General features: G+C 40.9%; 1 protein-coding gene across 1 annotated transcript in view; it reads left to right on the forward strand.

Annotated features, from left to right (window-relative positions):
- Nucleotides 1-350: 350 nt before the first annotated feature.
- ss18l2 (ss18, like 2) overlaps nucleotides 351-20641 on the forward strand; it is a 45232-nt gene continuing 24941 nt past the window's right edge. The window contains exons 1-2 of the mRNA XM_028810091.2: nucleotides 351-502; nucleotides 13877-13953. Of these exons, the coding sequence (XP_028665924.1) occupies nucleotides 434-502; nucleotides 13877-13953 (146 nt within the window). The 5' untranslated portion in view covers nucleotides 351-433. The remainder of the gene's footprint in view (nucleotides 503-13876; nucleotides 13954-20641) is intronic.

Consider the following 20641-nt stretch of genomic DNA (forward strand, 5'->3'; position numbering starts at 1 on the left):
AGTACCATGGTACCGGGAACAGGCGACGTGCAACATGTTGACTAGCACCCGCAAGAACAAACTTCTTGTAAAATCTGCACACTAACAATACCGACCTTATTAACATCTGTTCCTATGAGGGCCCAATTAAACCAATACTATCCACTGCTGGACTAAACGAATATTTAGTTTAAATGGAAAATATCTTATACTCCAGATGTTTGCGTACTTGTGTATTTTCCTTAGGTATAATGTTGATTATATCATTAACTAAATATATGTTAATTTAACAAAACACATTTTGATTGTGTTTTTAACTTTAAACTTTTCTGGAAACTCTAACTCGGCCCCCCCCCCATTCTCGAGTTGGTTGCGTCTTAGTTGTGACGTAAGGAGCATGGCTGCGTGCTGTGTTTGTATTTCCTCGTAATAGGCAACTGGGGAGAAATGTGAGATGTCTGTGGTTTTTGTACCTGAGAGGTTGCGAGAAAATGTCCAGATCAACCAGAATATAATACAACAGGTAGGTTTGACGTTCGAGGTTTTGTTTGGATGAACCTTAGTAAGAAATGTGAAATGAAATACAATTAAAATTACCTTTGCCTGTGCTGGGCTGTAAATTCTTCAGTTGATTTTAGTTGTATGGTATCAGATGTGTGTACTTAAGACATGCAATAAACTACTTACGTCTGGCTTCTCTTTAAAACAATTAATTTTTATGGTGTGAAACACGATCGTGAGCAAAGCGATGTAAACCGTTAACAATTGCAATACACACTAGACTTGTCTCTTTATTTCTCTATGTAGAGTACTCCCAGCTTACATAATTACTATAGGTCATTCATTGATGAGACTATTCTAATGATCTGTTTTTCATCATAGTGATTTTTATTAAGTAGTGCATTCCATGTTGTACACCCAGAGCGAGATACAGGTAGGGTTACCACTTTTAATACAAAAAAATAAGGGACGCATACTGCAGCGGGGGCCACATCCCTTGGGGGCCAAGACCACAGTGATCACAGGCCCAATGGCATGCCAGTGGTGGTAAATCGCAACTTAAAATATGTTTTCAGGAAAGTATGAACACTTGGACATTAAAATAAACTGTCTTTTATTGAAATGCAGTCAGTCTTTCTCTTTTACAACTCAACAGACTTCTCTAATGATAATCGTAGCTGAACACATAGGCATAGCTGACAATAATTAACATAGGCCAAAATAGGTCAAACAATGTGTGACAGTAACCACAAAAACAGGCTTTGGATGACCTTGTGATATGTGAACCACATTTTAATAACTTATTAAATTTACAGATTCACAACTTATTAACTCTAAGTTAAATATTTTATATTCAGAAATACAATTGGAAAAATATAGAAAGTGCACAAAACTGCAAAGGAACCTTTCTTGAACACCAGTAGACCAGAACTATAAGTGTGCAGTACTGGAGCATGTCAGGTCTACTTTCTTTTGTAAGTGTACTTCTTGTCACTCCGTGCAGCACTGAGTAGCTGTTTGTCTTTTAAACAGCTAGAGTAAAACTCTGAACAGGACTGTTTAAAGTTGAGGGTGATCAAGAGCTCACTCCTAATGAGCTCCACAGAGCACCTGTCCCTGCTGTCACTCCATTTATTGGTCATTATGGAAAAGATTCTTTCCACATAGCCAGTTGATGCTGAGATGCTCAAGATGTGGCTGATTATGTACAGCATGTTAGGCAGGTCAGCTATTTGAAAGAGAGCCACCCACCTGGCAGCCACATCTTTGGACTTCCATTCATCCTCTACATCATCTTTGAGCCTCTTCAGAATGGTTATTGCTGTGGTGCATTCTTCATAGAGGTCATCCATGTTCACATTTTGGATAAGGTTGAGCTTAGTGATCCTCTTAGTGTCACTGTAGGAAAGCATGCCATGTTGCAGAGAGAGAGGTTGCAGGAAGAACAGCCAGTTGTCCACAAAAAAGTCAAACCATTTCTCAATGTTTGAGATTGCTGTGTTGAAAAAATGCTGTAAAATCTGCCCTTGCCCTGTCTGCTTCATGTGGGAGAATATTTTGCAGCTTTACTTTTGTTAAGTAGCCATAAAATTGGTCATCTCTTCTCTGTGTGAGTTTTTGCTTGAAGGTAGACATAATGGAATATATCTCAACACAGGTGGTTGAATCACTTTCCAGCTTCTTGACCACTTCCTCAAATAGGGAGAGGATGTTATTGGAGAACAGGAGATAAACTTCCACATCATCCGGATCTTCCTCAGTTGAGGCTTCACTGAGCTTTAACAAAGATCTGATCTGTCTGGGACACTCTTCTCCGAGGCTGATGAAATAAGACCTGAGAGCAGTCCAGGTTTGCAAAAGATGGGAGATGGCTGGATTGAGAGACAGCCACCTTGTTGAAACATGTCGTAGAATCTCATGGAACTCCACATCACAAAACTGGCAAAAGTCTTTAAGGGATTCCCTTCGTTTGGCAGATGTGGAAAAGTAGCCATAGACCTTCAGCACAACATTTTCCACATCTACAGTGAGCTGGTCGAGAGCATGCTTCACCGTGTTGTGCACAATATGGGCATGGCAGTTCCCTTGCAGCAGATCTTTTTGCTTTTTCTTTAGGTTAGTGAAGACAGAGTTGTGGATTCCATAATTAACATTAGTATTGTCTGCACTATATGCAGTAACTTGACTTAATGATAAGCCAAATTTATCAAGGGATTGTTCTATAAAACCTATAATACCAGCAGCAGACTCATCGGCATTTTCTCCAAAATCAAGCATTTTGTTACAGATCCCCGTTTCTGGCCTGAAGTATTGTACTGCAAGGGGAAACATCTTCCTGTTCCCTTTATTTGATGCATCTATCTGTATGGAGAATGGGAGGGGTTTGTCTGACTTTAAGACATCTACAACATCAGCCACTGCTTTTGGAGCAAGGACATCTTTGGCCATTGCTTCAGCCTTTGTTCTCCCAACAGACATTTTCTTTATGATTTTGGAGTCATGCAGAATCTTTTGGTTGAGCTTGTGTCCACAGTCAGCACTGATATAGCTGATGTTGTGTTTAATAGTGTGGTACACCTGTGTCAACTCAGCTGCTGTAACCTAGAGGAGAAGAGAAAATACTAATGAACCTAATTTTAAAGGGTGGTATTGATAACAGATTTTGGCTAAAATATTTGTCATTATTTGCAGTAACACCTATCCAAACATGGAAACAGCACATACATAAACTAGCTACAAACATTAGCTAGTAAAGTTTTTATATAGCCTATTTCTAATTTTAAAATATGGAAAGTTGCAATTTACTAGTTTATTTTCTTTACATGGGCATTATGTTGTTTATTAATGTATTAAATGTAATGTTTCATGTAATAAATTAATGCTTATGTGTCTGACTTAACCTTAACAAACAAATCATAATATTACATTGGAATGTGATCCACTTACATTGTATTTACAGAATTTTTACAAATTACAATTTGTGACCCAGTGTGTGAAAACCAGGCCAAATCTAATTCTGAGATAAAGTTTGATTTTAGCCATTCATTTCACTGTGATTTCAGTTGTTGACATGGTTTTACTCAGTTAATATTAAATACATATATTTTTATTATTTTCACAGACTGTTCTTTATTTTCATGTAGAAAACAGTAAATTACAAAAAAAATGACTCCAGCTAGGTTTTCACAGACTGGGTCACATTTTTAACATTATTTAGCAATCAATTAATTAATTAATTAATTAATATTGTTGATAATTATTATACTGTCATTACCATGTCTGCTTCGGGAGAGACTTGGGGTACGAAGAACTGTCTGACTGTGCTTTGATTTTTGTGAGCTCTGTCATTGCGGGAATGCTGCTCTCCGGAGGCATGTTGTCGCACGTCTGACAGACCACCATGAGCCACAGAGAACGCTCTCCGACAAATTGTGCAGTTGGCTTGATAACAATTTCCGCTAACACTCTGCAGCCAAGTATTTGTTTCCTCCTACTCTCTGCGGTATTTTTGCAGCCGCTTGCGTTTAAGCTCTGAAACTTTAAGACGCGGGGGGTTACCTGGAGAAGCATCTGCCATTTTTTTAATATTACTCTCTGCCAACACTTTGCAGACTCTACTTAAAAGACCCGCCCTCCTCACTGGACAGTTAAAAAGACCAATCAAACTAACGATGACATCAAGTATTACCCAATCAAAAGTAGGAAAGGAGGCATCTTCATAAAATGCGTGTGGGATGATTTGCATGAGACGCTGCTTTAAAAAAAATGATAAAAAAAATACGGGACAAAACCCGTCCCGTATTGATTCAAAACGGGACGCGCAATTTCATTCTCAAATACGGGACAATTCCGTATTTTAAAGGACGGGTGGCAACCCTAGATACAGGTGTATTAGAATTTACTACAGCTGACGAATAATCTCACGTAATGGGAGCATATAGATGTTGAAGAGGATTGGACCGAGAACTGACCCTTGAGGGACACCTTGTGTGAATGAAGTAGTGGCAGATTTGTATTCCCTAATGAAGACATAGTACTGTCGATCACCGAGGTATGATGTGAACCAAGAAATAGCAGCACCAGAGATAACCAATAGCTGAAAGTCGGGACAGTAAAATGTTATGGTTAACTGTATCAAACGCTGCGCTCAAGTCAAAAGAACTAGAATAGCGGCCATCCCAGAATCAGCGGTTATAAGTAAGAAATTGGCTACCTTAAGTAAAGCAGTTTCAGTGCTATGTAGGGCTCTGAATCCAGATTGAAAAGGCTCAAGCAGGTTATGCAAATTTAAATAATCATTGAGTTGAGAAGCAACAACCTTTTCTAAGATCTTAGTCATAAATGAAAGATTAGAAATTGGGCTATAAAATTTTAGCTGTAAGGGATCTGAGACAGGTTTTTTTTTTTTTTAAACAGGAGTTACAGCAGCAGTTTTTAGATCACTTGGAACAACACAGGTGTGGAAACTACAGTTGATAAAGTGAGAAATGGGGGCAGAAAGTTTGTCAGTGCAAGCCTTAATCGGTAAAGTAGGGGCAGGATCTAAGTGACAGGTAGATTGATTTAATTTAGATATTACATCAGCAATATAAGTTGGTGTAGTGGGGTTAAATTTAGATAAACTGTAGATTTAGAAGTATAATCAGTCAACAGAGATGAGGAATGGTTAGTAGAGAAACTTTGATATATGGTCATAATTTTTGACTGAAAATAGTCCAAAAATAGATTACAGTGCTCAACAGAGAAATAATGATTTTTAACAGCAGGTTGACAAAGTCTGTTAACTGTACTAAAAAGAGATCTAGGGCGACAAGTACCAAAGTCAAAAAGTGAGGAATAGTACTTTGAACGTGCCGCCGATAAGGCACATCTGTATTCCTTCAGGTGTTCGGTGTAAGCCAGGGCGTGAACAGCCAGACCAGTCTTCTTCCAGAACCTTTCCAAGCAGCGACCAGTTTGTTTCATGGTATGCAATTCTGCTGTAAACCATAGAGATGACCGGGTAGTAGGAACAACCAAGGATTTAATAGGTGCATAATGATCCAAAATTTGTGACAATGTGGAATTATATAGAGATAAAGTCTGCATAGGGCAAGACAACCCAGAAACATCATGGAGACTAGAAGCACCAACAGACATAGAGAAGGATAACTGATCAATGTTCTTGATATTACGATAGATTAATTTAGATTTTAGACTTATTTTAGGGAGGGGATAAGTGAAGCTAAATTCAATCAGCTTGTAATCGGAGATACCAATAACAGTACCGGATGTACAGACATTCTGCAGACCAGTGGAACATACAAGATCCAGAATATGGCCTTTAGCATGGGTTGAAAAACCAACATGCTGCACAAAGCAGAAACAATCCAGTACTGAACGTAGCTCGCAAGCAGATGGACCGTCAGAATCCACATGAATATTAAGGTCGCCAAGTAAAATAACAGCAGTAGACATTCTACAGACAAAAGTGAGTATTTCATAAAGTTGAGAGAAAAAATCCAGCTGAAGCTTAGGAGGTCTGTAGATTAATATAATGTGCAGCAAAGCCTTTCCAGTGATTTTAACAACCATGTATTCAAAAGATGTAATGTTCTCCAGATCTTAATGAACAACTAACTTTTTAATGTTTCCCTCCCTCTTCACAAATGGCAGCTTTTTCACACCTAATAATAATAATAAATAATAATTCATTACATTTATATAGCGCTTTTCTCAGTACTCAAAGCGCTATCCACACAGGGAGGAACCAGGAAGCGAACCCACAATCCTCCACAGTCTCCTTACTGCAAAGCAGCAGCACAGTGACCTGCTCTTTCCATTTCAGCTGCACCCCTGATGAATGCTATACAGCTTAAATGCTGGGTCTTTAATCTTCTTTCTTTTTCAGCATGGAAGTAAACCTCTTGACCTTTTTCTGCTTTGCTGATAAAGGCTGCTTTGCTGTGCATTTTCATGTATTTCTATATTCATTTTTTTTAAATAAATAGCAATTTAATATATTCAGCTAAGACTAAGCTAATAACAAGAGAAACATTTCCACGTCACAAAAAATTGCACCATCCCTTTGTCAGATCATTGTCCACCACTGGAAAGTTCACAGTGTGCTATAAAGCACACACGTTTTTAGGGGGTTTTCACCGATTGTGATATAATTATAATAGTCACTTGTGCTTGATATATATGAATGAGGTTGTTTTTCAAGATTTTATGTAATTTTTGCTGTATTTAGATGCTGTGGAAAACAGCTACTTGTAATCAGTGCAACAACTGAAGACTTAATGAGTGGGAGAGTTAGCACCTAAGTTACAGGTACAGTGCCTCATATAAAGTTTGGGACAAAAACAGATTTTACCTTGGTTTATCCTTCTGTTCCACAGTTTAAGGTTACAAATCAAATAATTCAGACATGATTAAAATGAACATTGCAGACTAAGTGTATTTGCATACATTTAGGTCACATTGTGTAGAAATGATACATAGTCCCCAATTTCAGGACACAATTTTTGGGGCAATTGGCATCACAGGTGTTTGTGATTACTCATTAGTGCAGGCATAAGATACCGAGGCTTGTTGCTTCTACCCTTTGTGGTCTATAGTTTTCATTGTTCAATATGAGGAAATGATGTGTCATTATGTGACAGGAAAAAGAAGAATAAAACTATTAAAGACATCAGTAAAACCTTAGGATTACCTAAATCTACTGTCTGAAACATCATTAAGAAGAAAGAACACATTGGTGAGCTCCGTAATCGCAAAGGAACTGGCAGGTCAAGCAAGACCTTCACTGCTTAGGACAGAAGAATCCTCACTACAGTTAAAAAAAAAAAAAAAAAAAAAAAAGCCCAAACACCTGTCTGGCAGATCAGGAGGCAGGTGTGTGTCTGTGTATGTCTGTGTGCAGAAGACTTCATTAACAGGAAAATTCAGAGGCCACACTGCAAGATACAGACCGCTAGATAGCAACAAAAAGAGACTGGCCAGATTAAAGTTTGCAAAAAAATATTTAAAGAGCCTACGGAATTCTGGAAGAAGGTCTTGTGGACAGACTAGACAGAGATGAACCTGTATCAGATTGACAGCAAAGTGCAGAGGTGAAAAGGAACTAACCAAGATTCAAAGCATACCACCTCATCATTTAATCATGGTAGTGGGGGAATTATTGCTTGGATATTTATGACTGCCACAGGTACTGGCATACTTGTATTTATCGATGGTATAACTGCTAATGGTAGTTGCACAATCAATTCTGAAGTGTATAAAAACATCTTTTTTTTTTTTTTTGGTCAAGTTCCAGTTAGTGCCTCCAAACCCTTTGGATTGAGCTTCATCTGAAAACAAGATAATAATCCAAGACATACTGCTAAGGCAAGTTGGGAGTTTTTCAAAGCCGAAAAATGGAAAATTCTTGAATGGCCAAGCCAGTCTACCAATTTAAATCCAGTTGAGCATGTATTTCATATGCTAAAGTTAAAATTTAAGAAACAAGCAGGAGCTGACGATGGCTGCATTAGAGGCCTGGCAGAGCATCACCAGAGAAGATGCTCCATATCTGGTGATGTCTATGAATCACAGTCTTCAAGCAGTCTTTGCATGCAAGGAACATGCAACAAAGAACTAAATAGGAGTGCTTTAATATACCCACCATTGCTATGCCCTAAACATTTTGGTGCGCTGAAATGAAGAGACCATGTATAAAAAGTGTTGTCATTTCTACATGGTATGATTTTATTTTTTTTTAATTTTAAACAGTGGAACAGAGGGGTATATCAAGAAAAAATATGTCCTTGTCTCAAACATTATGGAGTGCACGGTATATTCAGCCAAACTTAAGTACAAGCATTTTGAATGTGGAGCGGTCAGTACTCTTCTACTGTTTGATAATTTGCATTTTTTGTTTCCCTATATTTAAGGACAAGCAATTTTCACATACTGTCTCTTACCTTACTTAAACTGTTAATGACTTTCTTAAATACTGACTGTCAGACTGCTGACCTTCCTTCATAAAAATTCCATTTAAACAGATCTTCCTTGGTTTTACTTAAGCTGTATAACAGCTACAAAGGGATATGCGAACCTGCTCTGTGGTGTACCACTTTTTTGTACAAGCCTTAATTTTGTCATGTCTGTTATGATGCTGGCATTGACTGACTTACAGCAACCCTTTAATGAAACAATCACATTCTTGAAATGGATGAATGTGGGTATGAACGTGGATCACATTCATAGTGTATGTGAACAGCTCCAGTATTTACATGGTACCACACCAAGACCACCCTTTCTAAAAGGTCTTGGTATATTCTTTTGTCACTAGTGTGTTTGGCTTGTTCACATCAACCTAAAAGAACAAGACTTAGGGGGGAAATTGCACCAGATTTTTTTTTTTTTTTTTTTAAATAATAAAATGCACAACACCTTTAGTCCAGGAGGAATACGGGTTAGTTAGTAAGGCAGCGACGGGGTGAAAGTAGTGAGCAAAGTAAGGGTGCAGATAGGTGGAATGTGGACTTTGTATTATTTTGGATTTGTCCACTCTTGGTATTCAGAGTAAAAAGTCAGTTAATACATGTGGTCTTACCTGAAAAAGTTGGATCATCGCAATACTTATGTTTTTCTACTTTGTAGACGGAGCCATATTTTAGTAAAGGTGACCACAGTATTTTTGATTGCATCTCATTTTTGTAGGCATTAGGTGTCTGTCTAGCAGCCACGTAAGACAGAGTAATTCTGGGACATGTTATGTTGGCTGACACTTGAGGCTTGTTAAAGTGGGTATTTTAAAGAAATGTAGTAAAAGGAAAATCAGAATAATTTATATCTGCTTTAATGAGAAGATCTTAGTATTAAACAGTATTCAGGACTCTCATGTTTTTAGAGTAAATGGGATCAGAATCAGATGCAAAATGATACTTTTAGGCCATCAGAAGTATTTAGAAAAATGTCTCTGAATATGCCTGGTTATCAACATGCAGAGTAATATTATTAAAAAAAAAAACTGTTGTGAAGGGGTTAGCTGCAAGTTTAATAATGAAGATAACAAGCTCACTATTCAAAATTATGAAAAGGCTGATTATAGAAATGAAGCATAAAACATCTATAAAATACTTCAGCTTTGCATAGCACATCTGATATAACTCAATGCCAAAAGTAGATGGGGTTAAACAGCCCTTCTTATACAATCGTGTGCTTTTGCCTTCAAATGAGTTTTTTTTTTTTTTTTTAATTTAAATTGTATTTGAATAGTGGCGCTAAGTCTGATAGTCCTAATATACATATGTAACTAGATCATCGAATTCAATTAATCTAATTCAGGTTTCCAAGGTAATAGATAGCTACAGTGGTGTGAAAAACTATTTGCCCCCTTCCTGATTTCTTATTCTTTTGCATGTTTGTCACACAAAATGTTTCTGATCATCAAACACATTTAACCATTAGTCAAATATAACACAAGTAAACACAAATGCAGTTTTTAAATGATGGTGTTTATTATTTAGGGAGAAAAAAAATCCAAACCTACATGGCCCTGTGTGAAAAGTAATTGCCCCCTTGTTAAAATATAACCTAACTGTGGTGTATCACACCTGAGTTCAATTTCCGTAGCCACCCCCAGGCCTGATTACTGCCACACCTGTTTCAATCAAGAAATCACTTAAATAGGAGCTGCCTGACACAGAGAAGTAGACCAAAAGCACCTCAAAAGCTAGACATCATGCCAAGATCCAAAGAAATTCAGGAACAAATGAGAACAGAAGTAATTGAGATCTATCAGTCTGGTAAAGGTTATAAAGCCATTTCTAAAGCTTTGGGACTCCAGCGAACCACAGTGAGAGCCATTATCCACAAATGGCAAAAACATGGAACAGTGGTGAACCTTCCCAGGGGTGGCTGGCCGACCAAAATTACCCCAAGAGCGCAGAGACGACTCATCCGAGAGGTCACAAAAGACCCCAGGACAACGTTTAAAGAACTGCAGGCCTCACTTGCCTCAATTAAGGTCAGTGTTCACGACTCCACCATAAGAAAGAGACTGGGCAAAAACGGCCTGCATGGCAGATTTCCAAGACGCAAACCACTGTTAAGCAAAAAGAACATTAGGGCTCGTCTCAATTTTGCTAAGAAACATCTCAATGATTGCCAAGACTTTTGGGAAAATACCTTGTGGACTGATGAGTCAAAAGTTGAACTTTTTGGAAGGCAAATGTCCCGTTACATCTGGCGTAAAAGGAACACAGCATTTCAGAAAAAGAACATCATACCAACAGTAAAATATGGTGGTGGTAGTGTGATGGTCTGGGGTTGTTTTGCTGCTTCAGGACCTGGAAGGCTTGCTGTGATAGATGGAACCATGAATTCTACTGTCTACCAAAAAATCCTGAAGGAGAATGTCCGGCCATCTGTTTGTCAACTTAAGCTGAAGCGATCTTGGGTGCTGCAACAGGACAATGACCCAAAACACACCAGCAAATCCACCTCTGAATGGCTGAAGAAAAACAAAATGAAGACTTTGGAGTGGCCTAGTCAAAGTCCTGACCTGAATCCAATTGAGATGCTATGGCATGACCTTAAAAAGGCGGTTCATGCTAGAAAACCCTCAAATAAAGCTGAATTACAACAATTTTGCAAAGATGAGTGGGCCAAAATTCCTCCAGAGCGCTGTAAAAGACTCATTGCAAGTTATCGCAAACGCTTGATTGCAGTTATTGCTGCTAAGGGTGGCCCAACCAGTTATTAGGTTCAGGGGGCAATTACTTTTTCACACAGGGCCATGTAGGTTTGGATTTTTTTTTCTCCCTAAATAATAAAAACCACCATTTACAAACTGCATTTTGTGTTTACTTGTGTTATATTTGACTAATGGTTAAATGTGTTTGATGATCAGAAACATTTTGTGTGACAAACATGCAAAAGAATAAGAAATCAGGAAGGGGGCAAATAGTTTTTCACACCACTGTATATGTATACTACTGGTCAAAAGTTTTAGGACTCTCCCATTTTTCCTGAAATGTTACAAAGGTAAGTAGTAAACTACTAGTTTGTTTTTTTTTTTTTTAAGGTTATCAAAAACTGAAAATAACCCTGCTGACTCTCTGAAACCTGTCTTCTGATTTTGTTGTGGCTTTGGGTCTGTCTGACCTGTTCCTGTCAGAGTTTCCCTTTAGTTTCAAGTTCCATTTGATGGTGTAGAAATTTGTACTCAGTGGACCTTTGGCTTTCTGTGCACTTTTTCTATAAGAAATGTCTATGTTACGGCCAAAACCCGAAATTGGCCAAAGCGGGAAATGTCCGGCCAAATCGGGAAATGGCCAATGTCGCTGTAAATTGACCGGCCAATGTCCGATCTTTTCCTTGATTTCAGGATTTGGCCAGCCAGTTTGCAAAATGGCATGGGGCGATCGGCCAAAGTCGGAAGGAAAAAGGCATGAGCAGCGATTTGTTGCGCACTTAGTAGTGCAATTGTGTTGAGTGTAGCCTTGGCAGCTCATGTTCAGAAAGCGGACGCCACTTGGTTGTTTCACAATAATTAAGATCAGGTATATAAGTAGATTTCACATTTCTGTTATCATTTTAGCAATAAAATAGTGACTTAACATCAGGGACCTATTTTATTGACCTTAAGGTTAGTGTTTGGGCGAGGGGAAGGCTGTCTCAAGTGGCGTCCGCTTTGCTGAACATGACCCGCCTTGAGCAGTTTCTCGTGCCGAATGGAAAACTCACTTCTGAATCTGCATCTGAAAATTTTTAAGCATCTTCGCACCTTGAGCGGACAGTCTTACATCAGCACATCGGATTTTGACCAGGGAGTTCTCGCCACTTCGTGAAATGGCTGGCCAAAGTAGCATATATGCTGGTCATTTCTAGTACTTCGGACTTTGGCCACACCTCGCGGCCAAAATGCGAAATGGCCGGTCAATTCGGGAACTGGCTGAACTTCGGGTTTTGGCCGTAACATCTATACTTAATAGTTATAATGGTCTTTCTTTGTTTGTTAATTGCCTTTTTCGTGACATAATAGTAGCAGTATATAGTGCAGTATTGTCCAAATAATGCTTTAGAGTTTGTAGCCACACAGTTTGTTTCAACACTGCTTTTATATAGACTTTAGGAACTGTTTGCATCATCTTTCAAGTCTTAATTAAGTTTCATTGCTGCAAAAAAACAGGTTGTTAATCCATCACTTGTCACCTGAAAAAGGCCTTTTTGCATAAATATGGAAATTACATAATTTTTCTGTTTTTGGTAACCTAAACTTTTTTTTTAAATTTCTGGCAGTTCACTGCTTCCCTTTTGTAGCATTTAAGGTTTGCCACTGGATTTGGAACTGTTTAAATTTCAACAAAAAAATTGGGATGTCCTAAAAACTTTTGACTGGGTAGTATAAATGTCATAATTACAGTCTCATGACACTGTCATTCTAACCAAATATATTTGGTGTAATTTGTTAAATACCATTATTAAACATACTTAAACTCCTTAGCATTAAACCAGAGTGTCATTCAGGCTGTAAACTCTGTGCTAAAAGCGTTAGTCCCGAGCACCACACGGGCACCTGATAGATGCGTCTCTCATAAGCGTTAGCTCCAAGGTTCAATTGAGCTGTAAAAGTGCCAACAGCGTTAGTGTGGAGCGTTGCTCAGGAAATTATATGGGTGTGTCTTGTGTAAGCAACAGGCTCAAGTGTTACCCAGGCAACGGTGCAGACATGTCTTCTCCTAGCCTCATAATGCCATCTCATAAGAAACGTTTTTCTGCAGCCCAGGTGTTGCATGCTCTTGACATTGATCTGAGCAATGAAGAAAAATTGAATCTGTCTTCAGGCAATGAAATTGAAATGAACAGTGTGGAAAGAAAATCTGCAAAGAATCACATCCCAACTGTTACGCTGGATTGTGTATTTCACTGTGCTTCAAGATATACCACACAAACGATGCATTTTGACAGTATATACAGTATTACCATTATTTTTTATTTTATCATTATTATACTCTTTACACTTCTGACTTTGTATCTTTAGTGTTTTATATGTTTTACAGTATAAAGATGAGATTTAATAAATATGTAATTTTTCAAGCTAAAAAATGCAACACTTTTTACAGTTTTTTTAAGAAAAAATGTAATGCTAAGGAGGTTAAACCAGTTCTGGTTGTCAGGGAGGGTAGAATAATTATTCTATGTCATTTTTTGAAATTATTAAATATATTGCGTTTAAAAAGTGGAAGAAATGTTAGTAAATTTCATAATTGATGGACTGGTTATAGTGAATAAGTGCACATGTGCCTGGCAGTTCAGTACTGTATATCATACTTGCAGCATACATCAGGCAGAAAATATTTTCATTTTGGCTGAAGAAAATTGTACAGTACCTGCCACAAGTCAAATTTTGTATTTTTCCTTACAGTTACTTGATGAAAATGACCAACTGATTCGATGTATTGTGGATTACCAGCAGAAAGGACGTGCCTCTGACTGTGTGCAGTAAGTGGGCATATTCCATCTGGATGCATTATAATAGCTGGGTTCTAATTTAAAAATTGGTGCTGCACAATGCAGCTTCTGTTTACACATGTTGGATTAAGTGTTGAATTTGCCAAAATGTTATTTAAAAAAATCTGTCTTTGTACATGTTGAAAAAAACAAAGCTCAAAAGTTATTTATCTTAAATTGATTTTTGTAAAAGAGATGCTTCAGCTGCACTACCTTTGTATATACCTTGCTTAATATTAACAGTCTGTTTTAGTATGTTCCTATGATGATAAAAAAAAATGTGACTGAAGTGTCCCAGCTCTTCCCCATTTTGTCAAGAACCAGTTTTTAACATGGAAAGCAAACATACCTGATGTGTTTTCTCACCTAATACTACATTTGTATATATAAATGCGTACATTTTATGCATACAGTATAGTACAGAGGTGGGCAAGTGCGGCCTTCGAGGTCTTTTTTTTTTTTTTGTGGCCGTCATGAAGGTATCAGTGAAACAAGTGATTGCGGCCTTTTGGCTTGTTCACACTAGCCGAAAATGTTCAACGAAACAAACAACGTAAACGAAGATTTGTTTGGTCTCCATGTTCATACCTGACGGAATGGTCAATGACAGCTAACGAAATACAGCCAAACTGAATGCAAGTTATGCCAATAGCAGTCAAGCTAGATATTTACTGCAGACAGGGTGCACGCGCACTGTAGATTTTCGTGAGTACCTCTGTAATTATTTCCCACAGTAACTAAAGTGGCCAATCAAATGGCACCGAAAAGGGTTAAAGTTCAGCATGCTTAAATTTCAACGAAAGTAGTCAGATCCATCATTTCCTCATCTGATGATTATCGTTGTGTTTTACTGGCCATATAATGCAGTTACCACCGTCAAAGAAATCCAGACATGTAGACGATGAAAATTGACAGTTCAACAGTGAATGGGAGTTGGATTTCTTCATGTCAAACCAAGGAAACTCCATGATGTGCCTAAGATGCAAGACGCAAATAAGAACATTAAAGAGATCAAATGCAAAACAGCACTATGAGAGTTGTAAGTCACACATGAAGTACATCAATTTAAAAGATGAGGCCAGAAAGCAAGCGTATGATTCCTTGAACAAGAGCCATACAAAAGAAACATCCATGTTCGCCAAATTCAAATCATCCTCTCACGATCCGGAAGTTGAGGCAACGTTTTGAGTCGCCTTCAAATTGGGTGCCGCTGGAAAACCACATACTGATGTAGAGCTATTCAAATCATGCATGCTTGAAATTGTTCAGTGTCTCGAACCATCTCAACTTCAAAAATTTAAAGATTTACCACTATCACGAAGGACAGTTGTGAGGCTCCAAGGTGAGATCGCGGTTGACTTAAAAAATCATCCATCCATCCATCCATCCATTGTCTCCCGCTTATCCGAGGTCGGGTCGCGGGGGCAGCAGCTTGAGCAGAGATGCCCAGACTTCCCTCTCCCCGGCCACTTCTTCTAGCTCTTCCAGGAGAATCCCAAGGCGTTCCCAGGCCAGTCGAGAGACATAGTCCCTCCAACGTGTCCTGGGTCTTCCCCGGGGCCTCCTCCCGGTTAGACGTGCCCGGAACACCTCACCAGGGAGGCGTCCAGGAGACACCCTGATCAGATGCCCGAGCCACCTCATCTGACTCCCCTCGATGCGGAGGAGCAGCGGCTCTACTCTGAGCCCCTCCCGGATGACTGAGCTTCTCACCCTATCTTTAAGGGAAAGCCCAGACACCCTGCGGAGGAAACTCATTTCAGCCGCTTGTATTCGCGATCTCGTTCTTTCGGTCACTACCCATAGCTCATGACCATAGGTGAGGGTAGGAACATAGATCGACTGGTAAATTGAGAGCTTCGCCTTGCGGCTCAGCTCCTTTTCCACCACGACAGACCGATGCAGCGCCCGCATTACTGCAGATGCCGCACCGATCCGCCTGTCGATCTTACGCTCCATTCTTCCCTCACTCATGAACAAGACCCTGAGATACTTGAACTCCTCCACTTGGGGCAGGATCTCGCTACCAACCCTGAGAGGGCACTCCACCCTTTTCCAGCTGAGGACCATGGTCTCGGATTTGGAGGTGCTGATTCTCATCCCAGCCGCTTCACACTCGGCTGCGAACCGATCCAGAGAGAGCTGAAGATCACGGCCTGATGAAGCAAACAGGACAACATCATCTGCAAAAAGCAGTGACCCAATCCTGAGCCCACCAAACCGGACCCCCTCAACGCCCTGGCTGCGCCTAGAAATTCTGTCCATAAAAGTTATGAACAGAATCGGTGACAAAGGGCAGCCCTGGTGGAGTCCAACTCTCACTGGAAACGGGTTCGACTTACTGCCGGCAGTGCGGACCAAGCTCTGACACCGGTTGTACAGGGACCGAACAGCCCTTATCAGGGGGTCCGGTACTCCATACTCTCGGAGTACCCCCCACAGGATTCCCCAAGGGACACGGTCGAATGCCTTTTCCAAGTCCACAAAACACATGTAGACTGGTTGGGCAAACTCCCATGCACCCTCCAGGACCCTGCTAAGGGTATAGAGCTGGTCCACTGTTCCGCAACCAGGACGAAAACCACACTGTTCCTCCTGAATCCGAGGCTCGACTATCCGACGGACCCTCCTCTCCAGGACCCCTGAATAGACTTTTCCAGGGAGGCTGAGGAGTGTGATCCCTCTGTAGTTGGAACACACCCTCCGATCCCCCTTCTTAAAGAGGGGGACTACCACCCCGGTCTGCCAATCCAGAGGCACTGTCCCTGATGTCCATGCGATGTTGCAGAGGCGTGTCAACCAAGACAGTCCTACAACATCCAGAGCCTTGAGGAACTCCGGGCGTATCTCATCCACCCCCGGGGCCCTGCCACCAAGGAGTTTTTTGACCACCTCGGTGACCTCAGTCCCAGAGATGGGGGAGCCCACCTCCGAGTCCCCAGGCTCTGCTTCCTCATTGGAAGGCATGTTAATGGGATTGAGGAGGTCTTCGAAGTACTCCCCCCACCGACCCACAACGTCCCGAGTCGAGGTTAGCAGCGCACCATCCCCACCATATACAGTGTTGACACTGCACTGCTTCCCCTTCCTGAGACGCCGGATGGTGGACCAGAATCTCCTCGAAGCCGTCCGAAAGTTGTTCTCCATGGCCTCCCCAAACTTCTCCCACGCCCGAGTTTTTGCCTCAGCAACCACCAAAGCCGCATTCCGCTTGGCCTGCCGGTACCTATCAGCTGCCCCCAGGGTCGCACAGGACAGAAGGGTCCTGTAGGACTCCTTCTTCAGCTTGATGGCATCCTTCACCGCCGGTGTCCACCAACGGGTTCGGGGATTGCCGCCACGACAGGCACCGACCACCTTACGGCCACAGCTCTGGTCAGCTGCCTCAACAATAGAGGCACGGAACATGGCCCATTCGGACTCAATGTCCCCCACCTCCCTCGGGATGTGGTCGAAGTTCTGCCGGAGGTGGAAGTTGAAGCTACTTCTGACAGGGGGCTCTGCCAGACGTTCCCAGCAGACCCTCACAACACGTTTGGGCCTACCACGCCTGACCAGCATCCTCCCCCACCATCGAAGCCAACTCACCACCAGGTGGTGATCAGTTGACAGCTCTGCCCCTCTCTTCACCCGAGTGTCCAAGACATGTGGCTGCAAGTCCGACGACACGACCACAAAGTCGATCATCGAACTGAGGCCAAGGGTGTCCTGGTGCCAAGTGCACATATGAACACCCCTATGCTTGAACATGGTGTTCGTTATGGACAATCCGTGACGAGCACAGAAGTCCAATAACAAAACACCGAAAAAACAATAAAAAAAAAATAAAAAAAATAAATAAAAAAACAATAACAAAACTTAAAAAATCAACTGAACAAAATATGTCAAGAGTCCAATACTTTGTATTCTGTAGCGTTGGATGAATCCTGCGATACAACAGATACGGCACAACTGCTTATTTTCATCAGAACAATGTTGTTGTCCCTAATCAGTCTCAAATCAACACCAAAGGCACAAGATATTCTCACAGGATTTAATAACACTTATGTAGAGAAGAAATTGGATCTAAAGAGACTTGTTGCTGTGTGTGCAGATGGCGCTCCTGCAATGGTAGGAACAACGGGCGGTTTTGTGACTCTACTTAAACAACGAATTCACTCTCAATATCCGGAATCTCCCACATTATTGTCACTGCATTGTATTATACACCAACAAGCTCTATGTGCCAAGTCTGCAACCTTGAACAACACATTGGAAGACGCCGTTGGTATTGTGAATTTCATTCGAGCTCGAGCCCTCAGTCATCGCCAGTTTAGAGAACTCCTCCAAAATGATGATTCAACTGATAAAGAGGACATTTTATATTACTCAAACGCTCGTTGGTTGTCAAGAGGATCTGTTATAAATAGAATTTATGAATTGCAAGGCACTATCAAAGAGTTCTATGCATCCAAAGGAATGGTTTGTAAACTCGATGACATCAACTTTTACATGAACCTGGCTTTTCTCAGTGATCTTTTGAGTGAACTCAACAGTCTGAATAAGCAACACCAAGGCAGAAATCAAAGTGTCTGTGACCTCTGGTGGAGTATAAAAAATTTTTCAGCGCAAGTTGAAAGCAGCAGCTCTCCGAATTCTTTCCATGTCTGAGTAATTTTGCCAGTAACAACCCATCTGTAAAAATACATTTTGATGAGTTCTGTGAAGTGCTCGGTTCACTAGTCGCTGAACTTGAGGCTCGATTCTCCGATATCCACGTCAATGACAGTGATTTATGGCTGGTTTAAGAGCCACACCTGATGGAACCTGACAATGTGCCAGAGAAGTTCCAAACGGAATTGTTGGAACTTAGTGAAGATCCAAATGCTCAACACAAGCTATCCCAAAAATTATTTAATTTTGGTGTGATGCTCACATCTACCCCATTCTGCGCGAACACGCTTTGGTAGCACGTACATTTGTGAATGTACATTCTCTTATATGAAGTACATTAAAAATCGATACCGCACAGTCCTGACAGATGACCCTTTGGAAGGCCAGCTACGTTTAAGAACAACAACTTTTGAGCCAAGTTTTAATGAATTGTCAACCAACAAACAGACTCAAAAAAAAGTAATTGAAAATTACAGAATTTGTGATATGGATTATTCTTACACTTTTACACACTTTGGGGTCAGTATAAAATTTAATAATAAATAATTAATAAAAGCATGCATATATATGTTGTTAATGACTTCATAATGGTGCCGCCTTGTTCGAGTTAAAGCAGTCGTCAGTGGCCTTAGTGCAAAAAAAGGTTGCCCACCACTGGTATAGTATTTTTATGTACTGTTTATTTTAGACTGCAAGTTGATCTATCATAGAAAATATAAACTGCTCAAATATATTAAAGGAGCACATTGAAAACGCATCAAATCTCAATGGGGAAAATATTATGCTGGGTATCTATACTGATATGGACTGGGTAATGTGTTAGGAACGAAAGGATGCCACATCATTTGATGGAAATGAAAATTATTGACCTACAGAGGGCTGAATTCAAAGACACCCTTAAAATGAAAGTGAAAAAATCATGTAGCAGGCAAGTCCACATTGCTGAAATTTCATTGCAGCAACTCAAAATCGTACTCAGTAGTTTGTATGGCCCCCACGTGCTTGTATGTATGCCTGACAACGTCGTGGCATGCTCCTAATGAGACAATGGATGGTGTCCTGGGGGATCTCCTCCCAGATCTGGACCAGGGCATCACTGAGCTCCAGGACAGTCTGAGGTGCAACCTAGTGGCGTTGGATGGGCCGAAAAATAATGTCCCAGAGGTGTTCTATTGGATTTAGGTCAGGTGAGTGTGGGGGCCAGTCAATGGTATCAATTCCTTCATCCTCCAGGAACTGCCTGCATTCTCTCTCCACATGAGGCCGGGCATTGTCGTGCACAAAGAGGAACCCAGGACCCACTGCATAGGGTCTGACAATGGGTCCAAGGATTTCATCCCGATACCTAACGGCAGTCAAGGTGCCATTGTCTTGCTTGCAGAGGTCCGTGCGTCCCTCCATGGATATGCCTCCCCAGACCATCACTGACCTACCATCAAACCGGTCATGCTGAATGATGTTACAGGCAGCATAATGTTCTCCACAGTTTCTCCAGACCCTTTCACGTCTGTCACATGTGCTCAAGGTGAACTTGCTCTCATCTGTGAAAAGCACAGGGCACCAGTGGTAGACCTGCCAATTCTGGTATTCTATGGCAAATGTCAATTGAGCTCCACGGTGCCAGGCAGTGAGCACAGGGCCCACTAGAGCACATCAGGCCCTCAGGCCACCCTCATGAAGTCTGTTTCTGATTGTTTGGTCAGAGACATTCACACCAGTGGCCTGCTGGAAGTCATTTTGTAGGGCTCTGGCAGTGCTCATCCAGGTTCCTCCTTGCCGAAAGGAGCAGATACCGGTCCTGCTGGTGGGTTAAGGACCTTCTACAGCCCTGTCCAACTCTCCTAGAGTAACTGCCTGTCTCCTAGAATTTCCTCCATGTCTTTGAGACTGTGCTGGGAGACGCAGCAAACCTTCTGGCAATGGTACATATCGATGTGCCATCCTAGAGAAGTTGGACTACCTGTGCAACCTCTGTAGGGTCCAGGTATCGCCTCATGCTACCAGTAGTGACACTGACCGTAGCCAA

The sequence above is a fragment of the Erpetoichthys calabaricus genome, chromosome 9, assembly GCF_900747795.2.
Source record: "Erpetoichthys calabaricus chromosome 9, fErpCal1.3, whole genome shotgun sequence".
In the NCBI taxonomy this organism is placed as follows: Eukaryota; Metazoa; Chordata; class Cladistia; order Polypteriformes; family Polypteridae; genus Erpetoichthys; species Erpetoichthys calabaricus.